General features: G+C 40.0%; 1 protein-coding gene across 1 annotated transcript in view; it reads left to right on the forward strand.

Annotated features, from left to right (window-relative positions):
- The window catches only part of LOC141116693 (low affinity immunoglobulin gamma Fc region receptor III-B-like), a 44,813-nt gene extending 26,828 nt beyond the window's left edge, over positions 1 to 17,985 (forward strand). Inside the window, exons 5-8 of the mRNA XM_073609084.1 lie at positions 7,864 to 8,007; positions 10,173 to 10,241; positions 11,599 to 11,615; positions 17,938 to 17,985. Coding sequence (XP_073465185.1) covers positions 7,864 to 8,007; positions 10,173 to 10,241; positions 11,599 to 11,615; positions 17,938 to 17,985 — 278 coding nt within the window. The remainder of the gene's footprint in view (positions 1 to 7,863; positions 8,008 to 10,172; positions 10,242 to 11,598; positions 11,616 to 17,937) is intronic.
- Positions 17,986 to 22,719: the final 4,734 nt, after the last annotated feature.

The following is a 22,719-nucleotide window of genomic DNA, read 5'->3' on the forward strand; positions in this document are numbered from 1 at the left end:
ACTTGCTGACTTGACAAGATGGCAGTGTTAACCCACCAAGATGATGCAAATGTGAAATCCATTGTAGCTTATTCCAAGCTGGCACAAAGGATTTTTTTTTTCTTGGAGGTGAAAAGACATTTTGATCTAAAAGCCTCCTGATTCTCCAGAAAGAGAGACTAACATGACTCACAGAGAAGAAGGGAGTTCCTAGCTAAGGGCTGATATATCTAACACTATAAAGAAGTAGGGTATACAGGAACATACCAAATCTCAATAAATTACTAAAAAAAGACTGCTGTGGCAGCACAGTACAGTCGCATTTTGATAATATAAAATTACACCAGGGATGTGCAGTCAGGGGAGGCAGGTGAGGCAGAGCCTAACTTGCCATGAACATAAAAATAAAATGATCGACTTGGAGAGTCGTAGCTCAGCTATCTGGGGTCACAGAGACCCCAGATTGGTAGCTGAAGTCCTACCCCACCACTGGTCAAAATTTGGGGCTACTATGACCTATGGTACCAGAGATATGGGCCTCCTTGCGCAGCCTGCCAGAAGCTGCCTACAGAGCAGCCATTTTTTTTTTTAAATCAGAAAATTCTTTTATTGAGCCACAAGAGACAAATTACATAACAGACATCCGAGCATTAAAGATGACATCGTATAGATTGTAATCTCAGAACATTAAATGCCCTCTCGGCTATATGCATTTTAGGTAAATAAAGCTTATTACAGCAGTGGCATCAATTAGATTTTACATCTATATAACAACAAACCGTGTTGTGTAAGAGAGCAAAAACTCTCCCACACAACACAGCTACCAGACGACCAACTGGTCGTCTAACCATAAACCTTGTTCCTGGTCTGCACAAATAGGTACAATCACATGGAAATAAAGTATGTGTATACCAAATATTACCCCTGTCTAACAAGCAGTATTCTCCTAGACTTGAAATATCCTGTTCATAATTAGTTGGGGGGGTGCCAATCCCGGGGAATCCAACCAGGGTTGCCATATAGAAAAAAAATTTCCGAGATGCATTTCTATGCTGATATGTTAGATGTTCTCTGATGAGAATATAATTTACCTGTTCTATCCATTGTTTTTTGGTTGGAACGTTTACTGATAGCCAGAATCTGGCCACCAGCTTACGAGCCAAATATAATAATCTGATTATTGCTATGTTACTGGGAGGGGGATACATTTCTTCATTGATCGCTCCTAGAATGCATATCAGGGGGTCCAGGGGGACCCTAATTTGGAATACTGATGAAATTATCTCGGTAACATCGCTCCAGTAGTGATGCAATTTGGGGCAGCGCCACATCAAATGAACCAGTGACCCCTCTTCTCCACAACGTTTAGGGCATAAGGGAGAGTCTCTGTTACCCCATCTATGTAATTGTATTGGCGTACGATAAGATCTATGTAGCAAAAATAAATGTGAAAGCCTATGTATTTGTGATACAGAAGTTAATGGCCCTGTCTGAAGGCATATGTCCCATGTGTCTTCGCTCACCTCCCCCAGATCCTCTATCCATCTACATGGTAAAGTTGTAGTGTCTTGTGTAGCTGTAAGTAAATGTGAATAAATGTGAGATATCAGGCCCTTTTTTTCCTGACCAAAGAAAATGTCATTTATTAGGGGATGAGTAACAAGTGAAAGATCAGTTGACCGGCCTTGAATCTGAAGGGCATGGCGTAACTGTAGGTATTGATAAAATTGATGTCTAGGAAGCCCAAATTCCGATTGCAACTCCATAAAAGATTTTAAAATATTTTGGTGAAATAATTGAGAAATATTATGAATTCCAGCGTTCCTCCACAATTGGAATCCCTCCAGTTTGTAGACTTCTGCTAGATTCAGATTGTTCCACAGAGGAGTTTCTGCTAGAAAGCCCAGAATTTTTAATTTAGATTTGACCGTGGACCATAATTTTTTGAGAAGAACTATGGTGGGGGCCGTTTGTGGCAGGTTTAACAAACCTGCCTCCAGATTCGCCAGCACTGATGTGTTTAGCGTTTCTAATTTGCAGCATGCTTTCAACCGAGTCAAAATCACTTAGCAACCCAAGACCACTCAAGTGTTGCAATTGAGAGGCATAAAAATATAATTTAGGGTTGGGAACTGCAGCTCCTCCCCGATCTTTACCATACTGCAAGGTGGAAAGACTTATTCTAGCAACTTTTTTCCGCTATATTAGGGATCTAAACAGTGTCTCAATATGATTAAACCACCTATGGGGTATCCATTGTGGAGAATTGTGCATAATGTATAAAAGTTGAGGCCCCCAAACCATTTTGATTAGATTTATTCTGCCAATTACTGATAAGGGGAGTTTGCACCAAGTATTGCATGTCATTTGAAGTCTTTTAAAAAGGGGTAGTAAATTATCTTCTAGGTATTTTTTTGGATTGATCGACACTTGTATTACTAGATATTTAAATGAGGAGACCACTTTAAGCGGCCTTGCACTATCCGGCAAAGTAGCCATTGGTTCATCCACTGGGAGAATAACAGATTTACTCCAGTTAATGGAGAATCCCGACAATGAACCAAAGTGCTGTATTAGCTGCATCACATTTGTAAGTGATGCTTCCACATCCTCCAGGTAAAGTAAAGTGTCGTCTGTATAAAGAGAGATCTTATCAGATACTGGTCCTCTGATAAAACCCACAATAGACTGTGAGGATCTTACCACCTCTGCTAGTGGTTCAAGGGCCAGTGCAAATAGCAGGGGCGAAAGTGGACACCCCTGTCTCGTACCCCTAAAAAGGGGGAACGACTCTGACAGATCACCATTTACGCGGATTCTAGCCGTAGGGGCCGAATACAGCAGCTTAACCCATTGAATAAAATTGTCTACTAGGCCAAAACGCTTCAGAGTTTCCCATAAGTACGGCCATTCAACGCTGTCGAAAGCCTTGGCAGCATCTAATGATAGTATTGCTCTTCTGCCAGGATTATCAACAGGGATCTGGAGATTGAGAAAAAGTCTTCTTATGTTAGGAGCTGTGGATCTCGATGGAATAAACCCTGATTGGTCTTTATGGATCACTTTATGGATAACTTTAGCTAATCTTGTGGCCAACACCCTTGCCAATAGTTTAACATCCGTTGTCAACAATGGTATGGGCCTATAAGAGCCTGGTAGATGGGCCTCTTTACCAGGTTTAAGGAGGAGGACAATGATTGCTTCATTCATGGATTGAGGTAAACTTCCTATTTTTTTGGCATCTTCAAATACTTCCTTTAAGTGTGATAATAAAATTTCAGAATAGCGCTTATATACCTCCGCCGGCAAGCCGTCCGAACCCGGACACTTACCAGGAGAGGAGAGTGCCAACGCCTCAAAGAACTCCTCAGCCCTAAGGGGAGCGTTCAACTGAACTACATCCTGAGTCGGGAGTTGCGTTAATTGGCACTGATCTAAAAAAGAGTTAATTTCTGTCAGGGTGGGATTGACTTTAGAAGAGTACACATCGGCATAGAAACCTCTAAACGTGGACATTATCTCTGCATGGGAAGAAACCAGAGTGCCTGATGAGCCAGTAATTGCTTCTATGTGGGATGAGCCTTTTTGTGAGCATATCATCATAGCAAGCATATGCCCTGTGGTTTCTCCCTCTTCAAAATATTTTTGTTGAAGAAAAAACCTTTTCTTTTCTGCAGTTGTTAACACCAGATGGTTAGCCATGTGTTGAGCCTCAAGAAAAGATTTCTCGGTGCTTTCTGCGGGGGATTCGATAAAAGCAGATTCAGCCCTCTTGACCTCTTTTAAAACAGTTTGCTCCCAGTTCTTGGTCTCGGTCTTAATGGTATTAATAGATTTAATGAATTGTCCTCTCAGAAATGCTTTTAATGTGTCCCAAAAAATGCCAGGACGTGAAGAGGGCTTATTAAACCTAATGAAAGAATTTAAGTTATTAAAAATGGGGTCAGGCGTAGGAAACAATGACAACCAAAACGGGTTAAGTTTCCAGTAATTCCTCTTTAAGACACCCGACGTTAAAATTTCTATACATAGGGGGGAATGATCAGAGATAGTTCTTGCTTCATAATTTGTGGAAGTTACTAATGATAGCATCAAGTCATTACCCAGACCGAGATCAATCCTGGAGAGGCCTTTGTGTGTAGCAGAAAAACATGAGTAACATTTTACTTGCGTATGACTCATCCTCCAAACATCCCTCAATCCCAGTTCCGCAACAAGGCGAGCAAAGGGAGTCTGTCCCTCTCTCATCCCACCCAAAGGGATTTTTGCAGACATCTTATCTAGCTCAGCATCCAAATAATTGTTGAAATCTCCAACAATAAGTGCTGGTATCCCCGGGTGTTGTGAGAGGAAGGAGGCTAGCGTCTTGATGACCTCTCTCGAAAAAGGGGGTGGTATATATATATTTCCAATAATGCATTGTAACCCATCTAATGAGCATATTGGAAAAACATAATGACCATAAGGGTCAACAACCGATAATGTATGCATGAAGCTAATATTTTTACCGATCAGAATGCTAACACCTCTAGCATAGGAAGAGAAGACGGAGTAAAACTGAACGCTAAACAATTTGGTAGAGAGTAGGGATTCCTGAGCAGATAACATATGTGTCTCCTGAAGACACACTACTGAAGATCCCATGTGTTGAAGCATGTGTAGTACGGCTAAGCGTTTCACTCTGTCTCCCAGACCTCTAACATTCCAGCTAGTAAGTATTATCTGTTTAGCCATAAAACATTAAATCATAATTAAATGAGGTCAAATTGTGCAAGGCATATAAGAAATGCTTTAGAGAGCCACCATTGTTGTGTCTAGCAAGACCGTAAGAATTAGGCAGTCTTTGGTGTAAATTCCTTGAGCCAGATGAGAATAGGTAAGGCAGTACCAGGACCAATGAATTGACTGAGTCCCTGGGAACAAAAAAAAAAAAAGAAGCAACAGAAAAAAAAAACAGAAACTGTAGTGTCCATGAAGGACCCGCAACTGGGGGGCTAAATTCAGTAGCCGGCTTTGAAGCACCAGTAGGCAACAGGCCTTGTTTCCTTGCATAAACATAGATACCATTAACAAACTGATCGTGCGGTATCCTCCGCCTTGAAAAGAATATTGCCATCTTGTGACCAGAACTATTATGAGCGGAAAATAGTTGCACCATTATTGCTTAGGTAAAAGAAAGTTTCTCTCAGGGTATGGTGAAAAACGTAGATCTTCAGGTATTTCTGCACCGTCTGCCCAAATCTTCTTGTAAGGATTTTTTCTCTCTATCCAACCACTGCACCACCATCGCAGGCCTCTCAAAAAAGTGAACCTCATCCCTGGCTACCACACGAAGACGAGCCAGATAAAGCATAGAATATTGTAGTTCCAGAGAATGGAGTCTCTTTTTAATAACATTGAATTGGGCCCTCTGCTTTTGTGCATCAGCTGAGAAGTCTGGAAACAGTGATACTTTGGAATTTTCGATCACCAGGGCGTCTCCCAGAGTGCGGGCTTTTGATAGAATTATGTCTCTGTCTCTATAGTGGAGCATTTTAAAGAGAAATGCTCTAGGGGGATTGCCTGGGGGCAAGGGCCTAGATGGGACCCGATGCGCCCGCTCCACTGCAAACATGGGTGAGAATGAGTCTTTCCCAAATTTATCCAGCAGCCATTTTTCAATGAAATCGACCGTATTCCTGCCCTCCATTTTTTCAGGGATGCCAATAGCTCTGACATTATTTCTGCGTAGCCTGTTTTCTAAATCATCGAGTTTCACAGCATGTTTAGCCACCATTATTTGTTGAGCATGTGTGTCCCTTTGCATGGGGGCCCATTCATCTTCCATGATACTAATACGTCCCTCAATAGCAGAGGTTTGGTCCCTTAATTTCTGCATATCTTGACGCAGGAAAGACACCTCTGCCTTCATCCCCTTAACCTCTGATGCAAGTGCAGTAATAGAGAGATTACATGAGGTGACAGCGGAAAAGATATCCCTCAGGGTGGGTTCCTGTTCAGGCGAGCTCGTGGTTTGGGCCTTGTGTGGTCTTTGGGGCATAGGTAAATTACTCACAGTGTCCCAAGGTAGCAGAGCAGCATGCGGATCCTCCAGGGGAACAGTGTCGTCTGCCTCCGATTGCGAGCCGCTTCGGCTCTCCACTCCATTGCCGTTCGTTTCTGGCAAGTCCCATATGTCAGACTGGGGGAAAAGCTTCTGCACGGCCTCCCTGTGTTTTGCTGCAGCCGACTTAGATGCCGCGCCGCCATTTTGGGCCTCGTGGTCCGGAGCGGAGCGGGCCATGGAAAAACGTCTGGGATGTTTTGCAGCCATCCCGGTATATCACTGAGAGCGGGCTGTTGTAGCTGGTGTACCAGGGGGTAATCTGGTGCTGGATTCGGTCTGTCAGCAAAGATTTGCAGGATTTCTATGCAAATTTTTGGCGGAGCTCACAAGATGTGCGACTGACTACATCCGCTGCCAAGCCACGCCCAAGCAGCCAGTTTAAATACAAGCTGGCACACTCTGTTTGCAGCAGACTGAGAGGGTGAGCTCACAGTGCCTTTCCTCACTTCTTGTCAGAGGCACTGAGCACAATGGACAGCTTGGAGACTTGGACCAATGGTAAAGTACCATTAGCCCCAGCTGTCCAATAAAAATGCTGCAGTGGAGGCACGCCTCTCACTGCAGTGTCATAGAAGGGGGTGTGTCTAAAAGTCAAATCCTCCCTTCCAGCCCAGCCCACTTATCTACAAGGAAAAAACATGTGTTTATGGGTATAAGATTTACCCACAATCCCATGTTTTTCTCACACAGTTAAGAGGGAAAATTAGAATTTGCAGCTGCAGAAAAGGTACAAGCTAAATCATATATTATTATACTATATGAAGATAATCATTTATTATTTATCTATTTACTGTGAAATTACTTCTTACTTCAAACTTCAGTAATTTGTCCATTAAGCCACCTGCTTGAGTACAGTTTAATTACCTTAAAAACAATATATAAATATATTTGTATATTACTTACTTATGGTAATTAACCCCTTGCCACCCAGGCCAATTCTTATTCCCCGTACACACGGTCGGATTTTCCGATGGAAAATGTCCGATCGGAGCGTGTTGTCGGAAATTCCGACCGTGACTGGGCTCCATCGAACATTTTCCATCAGATTTTCCGACACACAAGGTTTGAGAGCAGGGTATAAAATTTTCTGACAACAAAATCCGTTGTCGGAAATTCCGATTGTGTGTACACAAATCCGACGGACAAAGTGCCACGCATGCTCAGAATAAATAAAGAGATGAAAGCTATTGGCCACTGCCCCATTTATAGTCCCGACGTACGTGTTTTACGTCACCGCGTTTAGAACGATCTTATTTTCCGACAACTTTGTGTGACCGTGACCGCAAGACAAGTTTGAGCCAACATCCGTCGGAAAAAATCCTAGGATTTTGTTGTCGGAATGTCCGAACAAAGTCCGACCATGTGTACGGGGCATTACACTTCTCTCCTACATGTAAAATCATCATTTTTTTGCTAGAAAATTACTCAGAACTCCCAAAATATATTGTTTTAGCAGACACCCTAGGGTATAAAATAAAATACACTTTTTTGATCTGCAGTGTGCATGAGCCCTAAAGGTGGCATTTGAGTGTTGGACACTTTCTACCAAATCAACCATTGGTTTGTTACACTTTACAGATCTGCTTACGTGTTAAGGTTATTACAATGTATATTTTTGCATTAAAGGTTAACTCCACTTTGGCAAAGAGAAAAAAGATATAGTATATACAATTGCTACACAAGCCATATTGCAATTTAATGTTTCTAAAAGTCTCCTTTCCTTTATAATCTGCAGAGCTGTAATATTCTGTAAAGTTAATGCAACATGTTTCTTACAGATAATGATTTAACTGTGGCAGTAATCACTGCAGCCATAATAGGGAGTCTTGAGGTCATTGTTTTCTCCGCTGTTCTTATCTGGAAATGTAAAACAAGAAAAAGGTTTTCACATCAAGACCCTCATCAAGCAATACCTACAGCAGGTAATTAGAATTCATTTATAGTGCAGTATTTTTTTTACTAATTAGAACCTTTCAAAATGAACTGAAGGTTCAGGCACCATCACATTTCTACATGTGGCCTTATCCAATAAAGAGATCCTTGGTAATTTTTAAGCAAAGTTCACCTACAGTAGGTGACCGCGATATTGTGTCAATCTCGCCGCATTTCTCGGCGAGATTTGACACCTGCGAGCCCCGTCGCAGGAGCCAGCACCGAGATGGCTTGACCCCAGAGTCCCTGCGCATGCTGGGACCATGACGTCACAAGGGGGCGGGGTCACCGCCTATATAAATGGCTCCACAGCTCGCACAAAGCATTCCAGACATAGAGAGCATCGTGTCAACATCGGAAGAAGAGAAGGAGCGACGAGACAGTGGCAGCGAGACAGCAGCGGCGAGACAGAGGCAGCAGACCGGGCCCCTCGCTGGCAAAAGAGCTGGAAGAAGATAGCGGCGGGGCCCGGGAGAAGAGGCGGAACCCCGGGAGAAGAGGCCGAACACCGGGAGAAGTCGGAAGGAGACCCCCCGAAGTCACAAGAAGATCCCGGAGCTGCCTAATAAATTACTCTTAAAACCTGTGTGTTTTTTTTTATTGACACTTTTCCCTAGGTGAATGGGTAGGGGTACCATGTACCCCATACTCATTCACACAGGGTGGGGGGCCGGGATTTTGGGGCCCCCTTATTAAAGGGGGCTCCTGGATTCTGATAAGCCCCCTGCCCGCAGACCCCGACAACCAATGGCCAGGGTTGTCGGGAAGAGGCCCTTGTCCTCATCAACATGGGGACAAGGTGCTTTGGGGTGGGGGGGCCCCGCAGGGCACCCCCCTCCCCCAAGGCACCCACCCCCCCATGTTGAGGGCATGCGGCCTGGTACGGCTCAGGAGGGGGGGCGCTCACTCGTCCCCACCCCCTTTCCTGGCCGGCCGGGCTGCATGATCGGATAAGGGTCTGGTATGGATTTTGGCGGGACCTCCATGCCAATTTTTTGGCGTAGGGGGTTCCCCTTACAATCCATACCAGACCTAAGGGCCTGGTATGCCCCTGGGGGGGGAACCCACGCCGTTTTTTTCATTTAAAATTTGGTGCGGCATTCCCCCTCAGGATTTATACCAGACAGCTGTCAGCAGTGCCTGTCACTCATCGGGAAAGGAAAACAAAGTTTTCCTTTCCCAATGAGTGAGCCAGCGGGACATGCACAGTACCCTGTCGCCGATGGTATCGTGCTGGAAACACAATCTCGTGGTCAGGTACTGTAATAATAAGACCTCTTTGTTGAAAAAAGGCATTATCCCATCCCAACCAATAAGAATATCTTGGTACTGGTTGGATTTGCACAGTTCATTTTAGTTGGTTACCATGGGCTTACTGCATTAAGAATACAAACATTTTATTTAATTAATTAAAAAAGTCTAGTTGACGATTACAATAAAGTATATAAAAAATAAAGTAATAAAATACAGATTAGGCAGGACAATGGAAAACTCGATTATATTGTTTAGAATGCATTTACTCAAGGAACCAATCCCATGACACTTATCATCAGTGCAGAAGGATCATTATAATTAAAGATATCAACTGATTGTCATTGTTAATTTAATTTTGGATATTGCCCTTTGCCTTGTGAAATAGGCAAAACAGGTATAAATAGTCAATATGCTTTGCCTGTATATTAATCTGCTGCACATATATCTTGTTTTGAGTTTAGTATTAACTTTGTCTAAGTAATTATATTGATTGATCAAATGCCTGTCTTTAATTAAATGCTGTTGCTGTTTATTGGGGGGCTCCTTGGAGGCTCATCCGGGATGCGCACTTTACCGATCTGGTATTGTGTGTGTATATTTATTGATTTTTTCATTAAAACTTCTATTGAAAATATGTATACATACACTAAAACTTTTTTTTTTTCTATGAAATAGAGAATATCAATAAGCAATAGTCAGAAAAACTTCAGTCAGGGTGGTTTTTACCAAAATCACTACAAATCAGAATGTAATCTAAAAAAATTGTACACAGCCATGGAAAGTTTTGTTTTATATTTAAATCTTGATGGTCCTGGGACAAAAAGCTGTGTTACATATTGTAAATGTATTGTAATGTCTGTTTAATAACTATGAACTCACCTGCATGTAATTTTTTCTCCAGGAAATAACACGGACCCTGATCTACAAGATGTCTGCTACACCTACCTAGATATAAGTCAGCTTTCCAAAGGTTAGTTGTCATAGTAGGTGACTGTATTTGTCAAAACTTTTAAATTAAATAGAAAAAGTATGCTTCTGAAGAAAAGAGGCTACATTTCAAAAACTATTTATAACTGAATTAAGGAGATTTATACCTAATGACCGATATAGGTCTCGCTGTCACCACAGAAATAATATTTTATGCTCATAAATATTAGACATTATCGTCCGAATGCATTTTCACCCGAATTTTGCATATTTTCATGTTCTTCTTAACAAAAAGATAAAGAACGCTCAGAATCCAAAATCCAAAAGATCTGCAATAAAAAATGCGTTAAAAAAAATGCTTTATTTTGTATCCATTATAATGTATACATTATATTTTCGTATGGTTGCGACAACAGTTCCATATAGATAGATAGATAGAAGATTAGAATTCTACTATAGCTTGTGGGCGGAGCATTCGACTGGTAATGTACGATCGCGGCGTCGTACAGTTTAGCTGCTTCGTCTAATCTTCTTAGAACATCTGACAGACACCATAAGCCTTCAATTGAAAGATTCAACCTTAATTAATTCAGGTTTTCATACGAATGCACTTTTTAACTAAACAAAATAAATAAAAATGAATTTCGAGAGTAACTAAATAAATTTATTTTTTGGACCAAACTGAAATTCCAAAATGAAATATTTCAGTGTGCAAATGTATAATAAATTTAATTAATTGAGCTTCCCTTAAATTGGCTCAAATCTTTATTCAGGACAAGAATGTGATTACCATATTCATTTTTAGTTTTATAATGCAGTGGTTCTTAACCCCCAGACTGTAGCCCAGTGCCAGGCCATGGCTTCCTTTCTCAGCCAGCTGCTGATCCCCTAAGCTCTCACAGTGCCTTCCAGCTCCCAATGTGCACCCCAACCTCCCATAGTGGCCTAAAGTGTCTCCAGGCCCCCTGAGCACCCCCAACATCCACAATGCCTCCCACAGTGCCCCTCCCCCCCAGTCTGCTGCACAGCCTCTGGCCCTCCATAGTGCTCTCCACCGCCAACACTGTCCCTCACCCCTACAGGGCCACCAAGTCTGTTGCAGAGTCCTCAAACCCCCTCCGTAACCTCCATTTTCCCCCATAGTGACACCAACCTTATCCAGAGCCTTCCAGCATTTCAATACATGTTTTATATTCCCGTACTTTTATTGTTTGAGTATGAACTTTATTCTTTATGTTGGGGCATGGAAGGTTTTGGAAGAATTTTCCATACCCTGATCTCAAAAAGTTTGAGAACCACTGCCCTAATCACACCATCTTTGGCAACAAGAATATATAAAAGTGTTATGTTTTTCTTTAATATAATAATTACTGATCATTGTTTTCTTATTCCCTTTATAGGTAAAAGAATTAAACATGTAAGTATCTAACATATTCATTGGGATATCAAAAACGCGTTTCTCGGGTCGGCGCCCGCTTCCTCAGGACAAAGTGGGGGATAATTATCAATAATTAGTAACAATATACATTCATTTTTTTTGTAGAATGATGGACTAACTGAAAGCGGAGTTATTTTTAATACCTAAAACAATGAAATGATAAAACAGATTTTCTGAAGTGTAATATAAAGTACAAATATACAAGTATGCAGATTAATTTAAAATAATGCTGATTTAATTTATATGATTGGATGCCTAAAGCTAACATGACTTTATTTTAGCTCACTTCACACTTAAAGTGGTTGTAAAGTCAGAAGGCTTTTTTTATCTTAATGCATTCTATGCATTAAGGAAAAAACCTTCAGTTTGCAGCTCCCCCCCTTAGCCCCCCTTCATACTTACTTGACCCTCATCTCTGTCCAGCACTGTGCACAATAGCAGCAGCTCTCCCGTCTGTTTCCCTCCTTGTTGGCAGAGACAGAGCAGCTGGATCTATTGGCTCCTGCTGCTGTCAATCACAGCCAGTGGTGTGGGGAGGGAACAGGGGGGCAGGGCCAAGCCACACTCTGAGGGTCTACAGATGCACAGAGTTGGCTTGGGAGCGAGCATGCACGAGTGCCCCCATAGCACGCGGCTTGCTATGGGGCACTTGGTGGGGGGAGGAGCTAGCAGTGCCTGTGGAAGACCTGAGAAGAAGAGGATCGGGGCTGCAAAACAATTAAAAGGAGCAGGTGAATATGACATTTTTGCTTCTTTTTTTTATTTGAATGCTTAAAATCAATGAAGGATGTCTAAACTTAAGGAAATGTTTTTTTATTTATTCAGGCTTAGCAGTCCTTAGGTATGGTGGCTTCCTTTTTTATTTCCTTTTTCCAAGCTAAGCACATTTTTTGTAAGTACAGGAAACTGTACTTACAATCTGTTGATCCTATATAAATATATGCACTCACTGACCACTTTATTAGGTACACCTTGCATTGTTTTAATCAGGTCAACATTGGGATATCAAAATTCAACGCGTTTCTTGGGTTAGCGCCTGCTTCCTCACAACAAAGTGAGGGATAATTATCAATAATTAGTAACAATATACAGCCACAGTTTTATACAATTTAAAATCAAGACAACATCCCTGGTGATAGATATATCCAACCATCAGTATACAACCACAGAGGAGGGGCCTCATTATCCAGCCAGGAAAGGGCAAACTGATTTTAAATGGCCTAATTTATCACTCTCGATTGCATCTATAAAGATGGCTCCTCAGATAACAAACGCCAACCAAAGACCAAATGTCAACAATGCCAAACGTCAACCAATGTAGCTAAACACTTCAATGGCTGTTATCCAGGGGACCCCTCAGCTGTATCTATACAAGGTGTAGAAAAGATCATGGTAGCCAGGAGAGGTGGTGATAAGTTCAGACTTCTGTATTAAAAGGAGGTTTTTTGGATCTTCCATCTGGGTACATGGAAACCTGTAGGACTCAACTATGAATGGGGTGTGTCACATTTTTGTGAATGAGTAAATTGCCCCCTAATTTTTTGCTATAAGTGAACCCGATAGACAATTTGTCTAATTTTTCCTAACTTTTTCTAAAATGTGGGTTTTAATTTTTTAATTCTTTCTATTTTTTTATTCAGTCTGTTCGTCATAGGATTCTTATGATGTTTTATATCTGATAAATGAAGATGCAGCGCTAATATAATGGAATAATAAATTGATTGATCGAAAAAAAATATATTGGTGAAAAAACTCTCAACTGAGAAAACTAATGCAAATACCACACATGATTTGCTAACAGTGATACCACAAATAATGAATTAATTGGATATGAAACAACCAATGCATATAAATGATAATGAAATGAACTCTCATTTAACAAAACTAAGGCAGATACCATTAAAAAATTATAAAAGTGATACGTGATAAGATATAAAAAACACATAATTTGATGTTTTAAAACATATATGGAAATAAAAAGAAAAAAATCAATAAAGGTCCAGATAAAATGTGAATATAAAACTCCAAAAAAAAAAAAAAAGAAGTGCAAACAGATCCAGTCTCCAAGATAATTACACAGTTACATAGTAGGTGAGGTTGAAAAAAGACACAAGTCCATCAAGTCCAACCTATGTGTGTGATTATGTGTCAGTATTTTATTGTATATCCCTGTATGTTGTGGTCATTCAGGTGCTTATCTAATAGTTTCTTGAAGCTATCAATGCTCCCCGCTAATTCACACCCAAGTGAGTATTAGCGCTCCTTACCGACTACAGATGACCACCATAAGGTAGTCTCACCAGGCACAGAGAAATCCAGGTATTCCAGAAACCTATTCCAACGTATGCAGTATGAAACTAAGATCGTGGTGCTGAAAAGACAAAAGCAGAAAATGATCCCATAGTGTAGTAATTCATAAAAGGTAATTTAATAAGCCAAACGAATTGCACTTACAAGATATTTCATCCTTTAAAAACATAATGAATTGTAGATGAAAGATGGAGATTGCGGCATCTCCACAGGCTTCCTTCCACTTGCTGTTTGTTTCCCATCAATCTCCTAAGAGAAAACATAATGATATCACCGTCACGGGCTTCACCCTACACGTTTCGTCGCGATAGAATGTCGTCTGGGGATTGGCCAAGTGACGCTGTCATTACGCTTAAGGTTTAAATAGTCCCACAGCTCCATTTTAGATACTGGCCGCTCTATATAAAATTATGGAAACACAAACAGCTTCTGGCTGCCTATGCAAGCTTAATGGATAAGCCAAAGGAAGGCCAAAAACAAAAGGAAGGGAATTTTGCCATCTTGTGGCCAAGAAGTATACATATAAGCGACCCAAACAAATATATCATACAATATAGAGTCATTCACGGAATGTGTAGTGTATATAATACAGTGTCCATGCGCCTTACAGTACATAGGATGCACGAAGAGAGCTCTACATATGTGTTTGTCTGAGAATGTGGGGACATCAAGCGTGGTTTCAGTAAACATAACCTGTCCAGACACTATGCTAAACACCATGATAAAAAGCTTAAAGAGACTCTGTTTTTAGCTTTGGACAAACTTCAACTCCACTGGAGGGGCATAAATAAAGTTAGGGCCATCTCCAGGCTTGAAACGAGATGTATTTTTGACATGAAATCCTATGTACCTTTTGGCTTAAACGTTGACTGGGATATTAATTGTTTTATTAATAATTCTTAACAATTATTTTTATTTTTTTTTTTTTTTTTAATAAAAATTTTAATTAATCTTATATTTTTTTCAATTGAATTTTAAATAATTCTTTTAGAAGCTTATGAATCGTACAATATGGTTTCAATTGATTGTTATTGTTTATCCTTTTTGTATACAATTTTTAAAGGTTATTCTGTATACCAAGCAACGTTCTTCCTGACTTCCTTCTTACAGGTTTTTACCCTATCAGTAATCAGTATAATATATGTATACTTCTTGGCCACAAGATGACGAAATTCCCTTCCTTTTGTTTTTGGCCTTCCTTTGGCTTATCCATTAAGCTTGCATAGGCGACCAGCAGCTAATATGGTGGCGCCCTTCTGCTTCTATCATTTTATATAGAGCGGCAAGTATCTAATATGGCGCTGCGGGACTATTTAAACCTTAAGCGTAATGACAGCGTCACTTGGCCAATCCCCAGATGACGTCCTATCATGACAAAATGCATAGGGTGGAGCCTGTGACGAAGACATCATTACGTTTTCGTTTAGGAGATTGATGGGAAACAAACAGCAAGTGGAAGGAAGCCTGTGGAGACGCAGTAATCTCCATCTTTGATCTACAATTCATTACGTTTTTAAAGGATGAAATATCTTGTAAGTGCAATTCATTTGGCTTATTAAATTACCTTTTATGAATTACTACACTATGGGATCATTTTCTGCTTTTGTCTTTTCAGCACCACGATCTTAGTTTCATACTGCAGACGTTGGAATAGGTTTCTAGGAGACCTGAATTTCCCTGAGCCTGGTGAGACTATCTTATGGTGGTCATCTGTAGTTAGTAAGGAGCACTAATACTCACTTGAGTGTGAATCATCTTGGAGACTGGATCTGTTTGCACTTCTTTTTTTTTGGAGTTTTATCTTCACATTTTATCTGGAAATTTATTGATTTTTTCATTTGCACCTTTTTTATTGGATTTGGGACTTTGCTTACATGTTTTTCTTTCATTAGTGACTTGTAAATTATTTTTGCTTTTTATTTCTATATATGTTTTATAACATCAAATTATGTGATTTTTATATTTTATCATGTATCACTTTTATAATTTTTTATGGTATCTGCCTTAGTATTGTTAAATGAGAATTCATTTCATTATCATTTATATGCATTGGTTGTTTCATATCCAATTAATTCATTATTTGTGGTATCACTGTTAGCAAATCCTGTGTGGTGTTTGCGTTAGTTTTCTCAATTGAGAGTCTTTTCACGAATATATATTTTTTGATCAATCAATTTATTATTCCATTATATTAGTGCTGCATCTTCATTTATCACTTTGCGTATTAGACTTTTGGTGCTGGCTGCTTTTGGTTATTTTCAATAGACCTTGTTTTATTTCGAGCGCAGCGTTAACCTTAGGGTTTTGTTTACAATTTGATTTTTATTGATTATTTTATATCTGTTATATATGTTAGAGTTTCTGCGTTTGCATCCCTAAATGGGGGGGGGGGTTGTCTGCCATTTATTGGCAGCTGCAAACCAATTGTTTCACAGAAATTGTTCCAATCACAAGTAATTGTTGCATATATATATATATATATATATATATATATATATATATATATATACATATATATCCCTGTAATGGACATTTATATGTGATCTATGACTAAGTGCTAAAGAAAAGTGAAACGCGTTAGCTGGTGATGCTGTTCCCCTCTATTTGTGTTTTTGGATATGTTTTTAAGGACTTGCTGAAATAAAGGTGATTTTATTGGATGTGCGCCCAACTGGAATTGTTTTTGCTCAAAAGACAACATCCCTGGTTATAGATATACACAACCATTCAGTATTTTACCACAGAGGAGGGGCCTTATCATCCAGCCTAGAAAGAGCAAACAGATTTTAAAACGGTGTTCGGCCCACCGCTGCAAAAAATTAAAAGCCAGCAGATACACATACTGCAGCTGCTGACTTTTAATAATAGGACACTTACCTGTCCTGGAGTCCAGCAATGTCGGCACCGCAGCTGATGTTTCCATCAGCTGTCGGGTGCTGCCGCCACCATTGCGGGTAAGGGAACCCGGCAGTGTGACCTTACGGCTTCACGCCGGGAACTCTACTGCACATGTGCGAGGCCCCGCTCCTCTCTCCTACTGGCCCGGCTGCAGTCCGATCGGTGTAGTCCTCTCCAGACAGCAGTGTCTAATGTCAGTGCGATGGAATACCGTGTAACCACGCCGCAGACATGTTTCGCCAAAATGACTTTATCAAATGGGATTCCCATTTGGAATACGCCGATCGGACTGCTGGGCCTTAGAAGGTTGGGTGAGAAACACACCAGTTTACACTTCAGGTCCGCTGTGACCGCGGTGCACCGTTGGATAATCGATCCTTTTGTTTTCTGTGGATTTGTTCAAAGGCTTATTTGTTTCAGTTTAAAAGTGATTGCAACTATTGAAGTGTGCTTGGAGTGATTTTAATACATTTGTTAAAACGGTATCACGCTATGCGGAGCACTTTATTCATTTGTCTTTCACATATGGAGCTGGCTTGATTGCAGTCACGGTTCATCACATGCAACCCAGGTGTGGTTCAATTGCTATTTTGCCAAACACGAGAGTGGGAGGCTATACATTCTGGTGAGTGCGCTCTTCAGAGGGAGTGGTGTCACTATCACAGTGGTGTGGTGGAAGAGAAGAAGATCTATCACATAGGAAGATTGAAAAACTACTGTTGTGCTGGATTTTTTTCATGTGAACTTTTTCCATGGACTTTTCACAGATTTTTGTAATGTTTTTATTTTTATACTGACACTTTTCACGGGGTGTTATATTTCTATCTTTATTACTGTTTTTTGTATAGAATCAGAGTGTCACCGGTATCATACTGTTTTATCTTTACAAATATATATTAGCGCCACTAACTCTATCTGTACGCATGTGAGAGGTATAGTTCTGGAATTCAGAACTATATATATATATATATATATATATATTAGATAGAAAGATAGATGAAAATATACTGGTAGATGACAGAATTGTAAAAACATGATAGTAGTGCGCCTATAGCACAAATCCAGTTATATTATCTGTTTTAATTATTTCCAGGATGATCTGACTGTTATATACGCTACTGTGAATAATGTGAATATCTAAGAAAGGATACCAGACCTGGAATGGATGAGACCAAACTCTGCACATTTCCATGGATGATATTGGTGATTCCAGTCGGCACTTTCTGAAGACCAAAAATGATCAAAAAGAAGAAATAATACCGCTAAAATTATGACTGTGTCAGCTAACTATATTACCACTCTTTAAGGCCGGGACCTATTTTTCAGGCTCGGTGTTTACAAGTTAAAATCATATTATTTGCTAGAAAATTATTTAGAACCCCAAACATTATATATATATTTTTCTAACATCCTAGAGAATAAAATGGCGGTCGTTGCAATACTTTCTGTCACACCGTTTTTGTGCAGCGGTCTTACAAGCGCACTTTTTTTGGAAAAAATATATTTTTTGGAATTAAAAAATAAGACAACAGTAAAGTTAGCTTAATTTTTTTTTTATATTGTGAAAGGTAATGGTACGCTGAGTAAATTGATACTCAACATGTTATGCTTCAAAATTGCGCCCGCTCGTGGAATGGCAACAAAGTTTTACCCTTAAAAATCTCCATGGGCGACGTTTAAAAATTTCTACAGGTTACCTGTTTCGAGTTACAGAGGAGGTCTAGTGCTAGAATTATTGCTCTCGCTCTAGTGATCACAGTGATACCTCACATGTGTGGTTTGAACACCGTTTTCATTTGCGGGCGCAACTTACGTATGCGTTCGCTCCTGCGCGCAAGCTCGACGGGACTGGGTGCTTTAAATTTTTTTTTCTTATTTATTCTACTTTTTATTTTTATACTGTCCTCTCAAAAAAAAAAAATGTGGTCACTTTTATTCCTATTTACAAGGAATGTAAACATCCCTTGTAATAGAAATAAAGCATGACAGAGCCTCTTAAATGTGAGATCTGGGGTCAAAAAGACCTCAGGTCTCACATTTACACTTAAATGCAATAAAATAAATAAATGTTTTTTTTCCCCCCTTTAAGACCATTGGGCGGAAGTGACGCTTGAGGACGCTTCCACCATCCAAGGGTATGGAGCCAAGTGGGGGCCATCTTTCTCTCTCTTGACTCCAGGCTTTTGAGGGTAGAGGATGCGATGGTGTCCACCGCTACCGATGGCTACGGTAAGAGGTAGAGATGACCAGAGCGTGGCAGGAGGAGGGCCCCTCTCCCGCCCCTGATAAAAGTGATCTCGCTGCGAATCTACCACAGAGACCACATTTATCTGAAAGCGGACCTCCCGCTGCTGCTATAACAACGGTATTCCACGTCAAACATCCGACGTACAACAACGGCGGGCTGTCCGCAAGTGGTTACGTTTCTAGCTAATGCATGCAGGGATTAATGTAATTGGAAAGTAAGCAAATAATGATTTGGGACAGTACAGGTCACACAAGGAGTAAACTATTTATTTAATATAAAGTCATACAATTTATTAATTAACAATTGTTAAAAGAATTTCATACAATACACATATTTTTTGTAGTTAAAAACAATACTAGTGCTGACAGAATTCACTGTGTATATTCATACACTAGAAGAGAATGCTGGTAAAGTGAGTCTTCATATGCCAACGTGTTTCGCCAGACTCTGCTTCATCAGGGCTTATGAAGACATTACAGCACTTATCTAAGTATGACACTATTCCTTTGGTTAAATATTTGATACATATTGCTACAATGATATGAATCCATATTCCCACTTGTAGGTCTACTTAATGATCTTATTGTCTCTTCTTTCCCTTTTTTTTTCCTTTCTACTAGAGACTGAGGACTCCTGATTTATCTTCTTGATGTGTACTGGGACGCCCTTATACACACATGCCCTATATATGGGGGTATTAGTAAAATAGGCAATGTCCCCGTGCATTACATCTTGATGGGACAAATTATATATCCAACTTATTTTAATATCTGGTGATCAATGGCAGAAGTGTGGTTGGTAGGGTCCCTAAGATGTTCCAGCACCTGCCCAGGGAGAGATGGTGCTGGTGTTTCTCTGTGCCTGAGGTGGATCCCACACAGTGAATACATAAATACATTGAATATTGATATATACAGTATGAATACTATATAAAGTCATCTCTTAGATGAGTTCTGTAATGTCTTCATAAGCCCTGATGAAGCAGAGTCTGGTGAAACGCGTTGGCATATGAAGACTCACTTTACCAGCATTCTCTTCTAGTGTATGATTATACACAGTGAAATGTATCAGCACTAGTATTGTTTTTAACTGCAAAAAAGATATGTATTGTATGATTTTTTTTTAAGATTTGTTATTTAATAAATTGTATGATTTTATATTACAAATAATACTCCTTGCGTGGCCTGTACAGTCCAAAATCGTTCTTTGCTTGCTTTCCGAGTATACAACCCGGATGATGGTCATGAGTGGCACTTAATTTGTGGGGTTTATGTAATTGTGTGACATATCTTCCCCTGTATGTGTGTGGCACCTCCCTGCAGTTTGGTGTGGGAGCAGAACATTCAGGACCTAAGTGCAATGTAAACCATTCTACTGGCAGCGTAACCCTTTAATGGGAACAATTTATGGGCAACTGCGTTTATGAGAACTTTCCTAAGTTTAAGGTATGGGCAGCACCACTAGAGAAACAGCACAGCCAGGCCAACGTACAGCCAAATGTAAAGTATAAACAGTTGAAAGTATAAATAAGTATAATCATAAATGTAAAGGAATTTTGTGTAATAAAATAGTACCTCAACTGTATTCTGCAAATTGATTCAGTTAACAGAGTTCTTTTTCAAAGAAGAAGTTGCCTTGTGTCATTTGCTTGAAATGGGGAGAAGGACATTACAGAGATGTGTAGTCATGCTATATTCAAAAGAACAGGGAAACAGTTAAAACCATTTTTATTACTGTGGGTTAAGAAGTAAAAGAGTGAAAGGTAAAATCATTTTAATGGTGTGAGAAGAGTGTAACAAGAAGGAAAAGCAGCCAACTGGCAGAGGAAGTGGTGACGATGGCTGGTGATGGAGGTTCTGGCAGTGATGGTAGCTTAGTACTTCATACACTTAGTGGCAGGGTTTCCATGTTGGAGCCTGTTGTGGTACAGAACCCTCCTAGCAACCGAATCTGTTGGTCACAGTGTGCAAGGCCTTGCAAAGTAAAGTATGGTGGCTTCCCTCTGTGCCTTCGGGCAGAATACAGATAAAGATACAGTGTGAAGAGGAAAGCTAGTGGAGTAAAGTGAGTGCTTAATGGCACATTTTAAAAATGTATTGGAAGACGTGTTCAGGTATGAATAGACCACATTACAGGCTGAGGAGAAGACACAATCCTTCTACAGGTGTGTGGGTTTCTAGAGTTCAATTTGACCTCTGGCCTGAAGGTGCCATCAACCCACACTGAAGCTGAGTCTAAAGTAACATACAATGGCTTGTAATACTTCCTGTGGCCCCTGGAGGGCAACTGCTAACAAGATTGCTGTTTACAGCTCTTAAAAGCTGAAGCTAAAATTGGTAAGTGTCTCCTCCCTTATCAGACAAATCCAGATGTGGTTCCAGTCAAAGTGACTTGTATCAAAAAGCCTCTATCCATCCAAAGGGACTTAGGTAAAAGTAAGGAAATCTGCCACAATTGAGTTTCCCTAAGTGGCGGATTTTCTTACTTCAACCTAAGTCCCTTTGGATGGATAGAGGCCCTGGCTGGGTTTTGAGCCACAAGCGACATGGACCTTCTGTAATAGGAGGTCAACACAAGCTGGTAAGCAAGCATTGTGTAAGGTGAAAGCATTCACTAAGGTACACGTACCCTTTCTGGTGACGGACGGTGTATTTATTTCTGAAGAACTGTTTTATCACATTTGGACTTCCTTTCTTTCATTTTTTTTGCAATTTTCTTGCTCTCTTTTTTTGGTTTAGCGCAACTCTATAATGGAAAATATCCAGTCAAAGTGAGCCTTAACCCTTTAACTGTCAATGACAGCAATTGCTGAACTTATTCCTGCATCACAAACTGGCTCCTTGTTTGCCTCTATATTTTAAGAAAATAAAACAATTTAGACTGACAATATGTGATCAAATGTACCAAACCTTTAAAAAACGCCTAAACATCACCCTCACCAAAAATACCCTCTACATACAAGTACAAGTACATATTCAGGAAAATTCAGCTTTCACTTAAGAAGAAAAATGAACATATTTGACAGTCTTTGCTTAGAAAATTTTAGGAAAATGTGTAACTTTGCTGAAAAACTATGTTTGCAAAAGTAACTCAACTCATCCCTACCAGCTGGGGTGTTTGATTGCATAAATGTGAAGTTAGTAAATGTAGTCAGGCGGTTTGGCTTAGTTAACAACGGAGCGTTTTTTTTTTCTTTTTCAGGTCCGGCGGTTGCGGTGGGCGGCAGAACTGATGACTTTTTTTTGTTACATTTTTACATTTTTTACATTTTTCTGTTGCCTGCAATGGTATTGTATTGCTGGGAATTTAAGTGTCATTTCATGCAATTTTTTGTTTCTTTAGAAATTTCATTTTTGCATCAGCAGGTTCTATATGCGCCACTTTACAGGCAGACTAAGGGGACCCCCCAGGAACTATAATTAAAGGATTTTTTTTTGTTTTAATGTTTCACTTTAAGCATCATTAAAATAATTTCTCCTGATTAAAATTTGCATTGATATATGTCCCCCAGGGCAGTACCTGGGCCCCCATACCCTTTTTAAGGCATATTACATGCATATAAGCTTTCAAAATTGGGACTTTTGATTTTTCAAGTTCGGGTCCTATAGACTTCAGGTCAGAACTTGA

This window comes from Aquarana catesbeiana, linkage group LG13, assembly GCF_042186555.1.
Source record: "Aquarana catesbeiana isolate 2022-GZ linkage group LG13, ASM4218655v1, whole genome shotgun sequence".
Classification (NCBI taxonomy): Eukaryota; Metazoa; Chordata; class Amphibia; order Anura; family Ranidae; genus Aquarana; species Aquarana catesbeiana.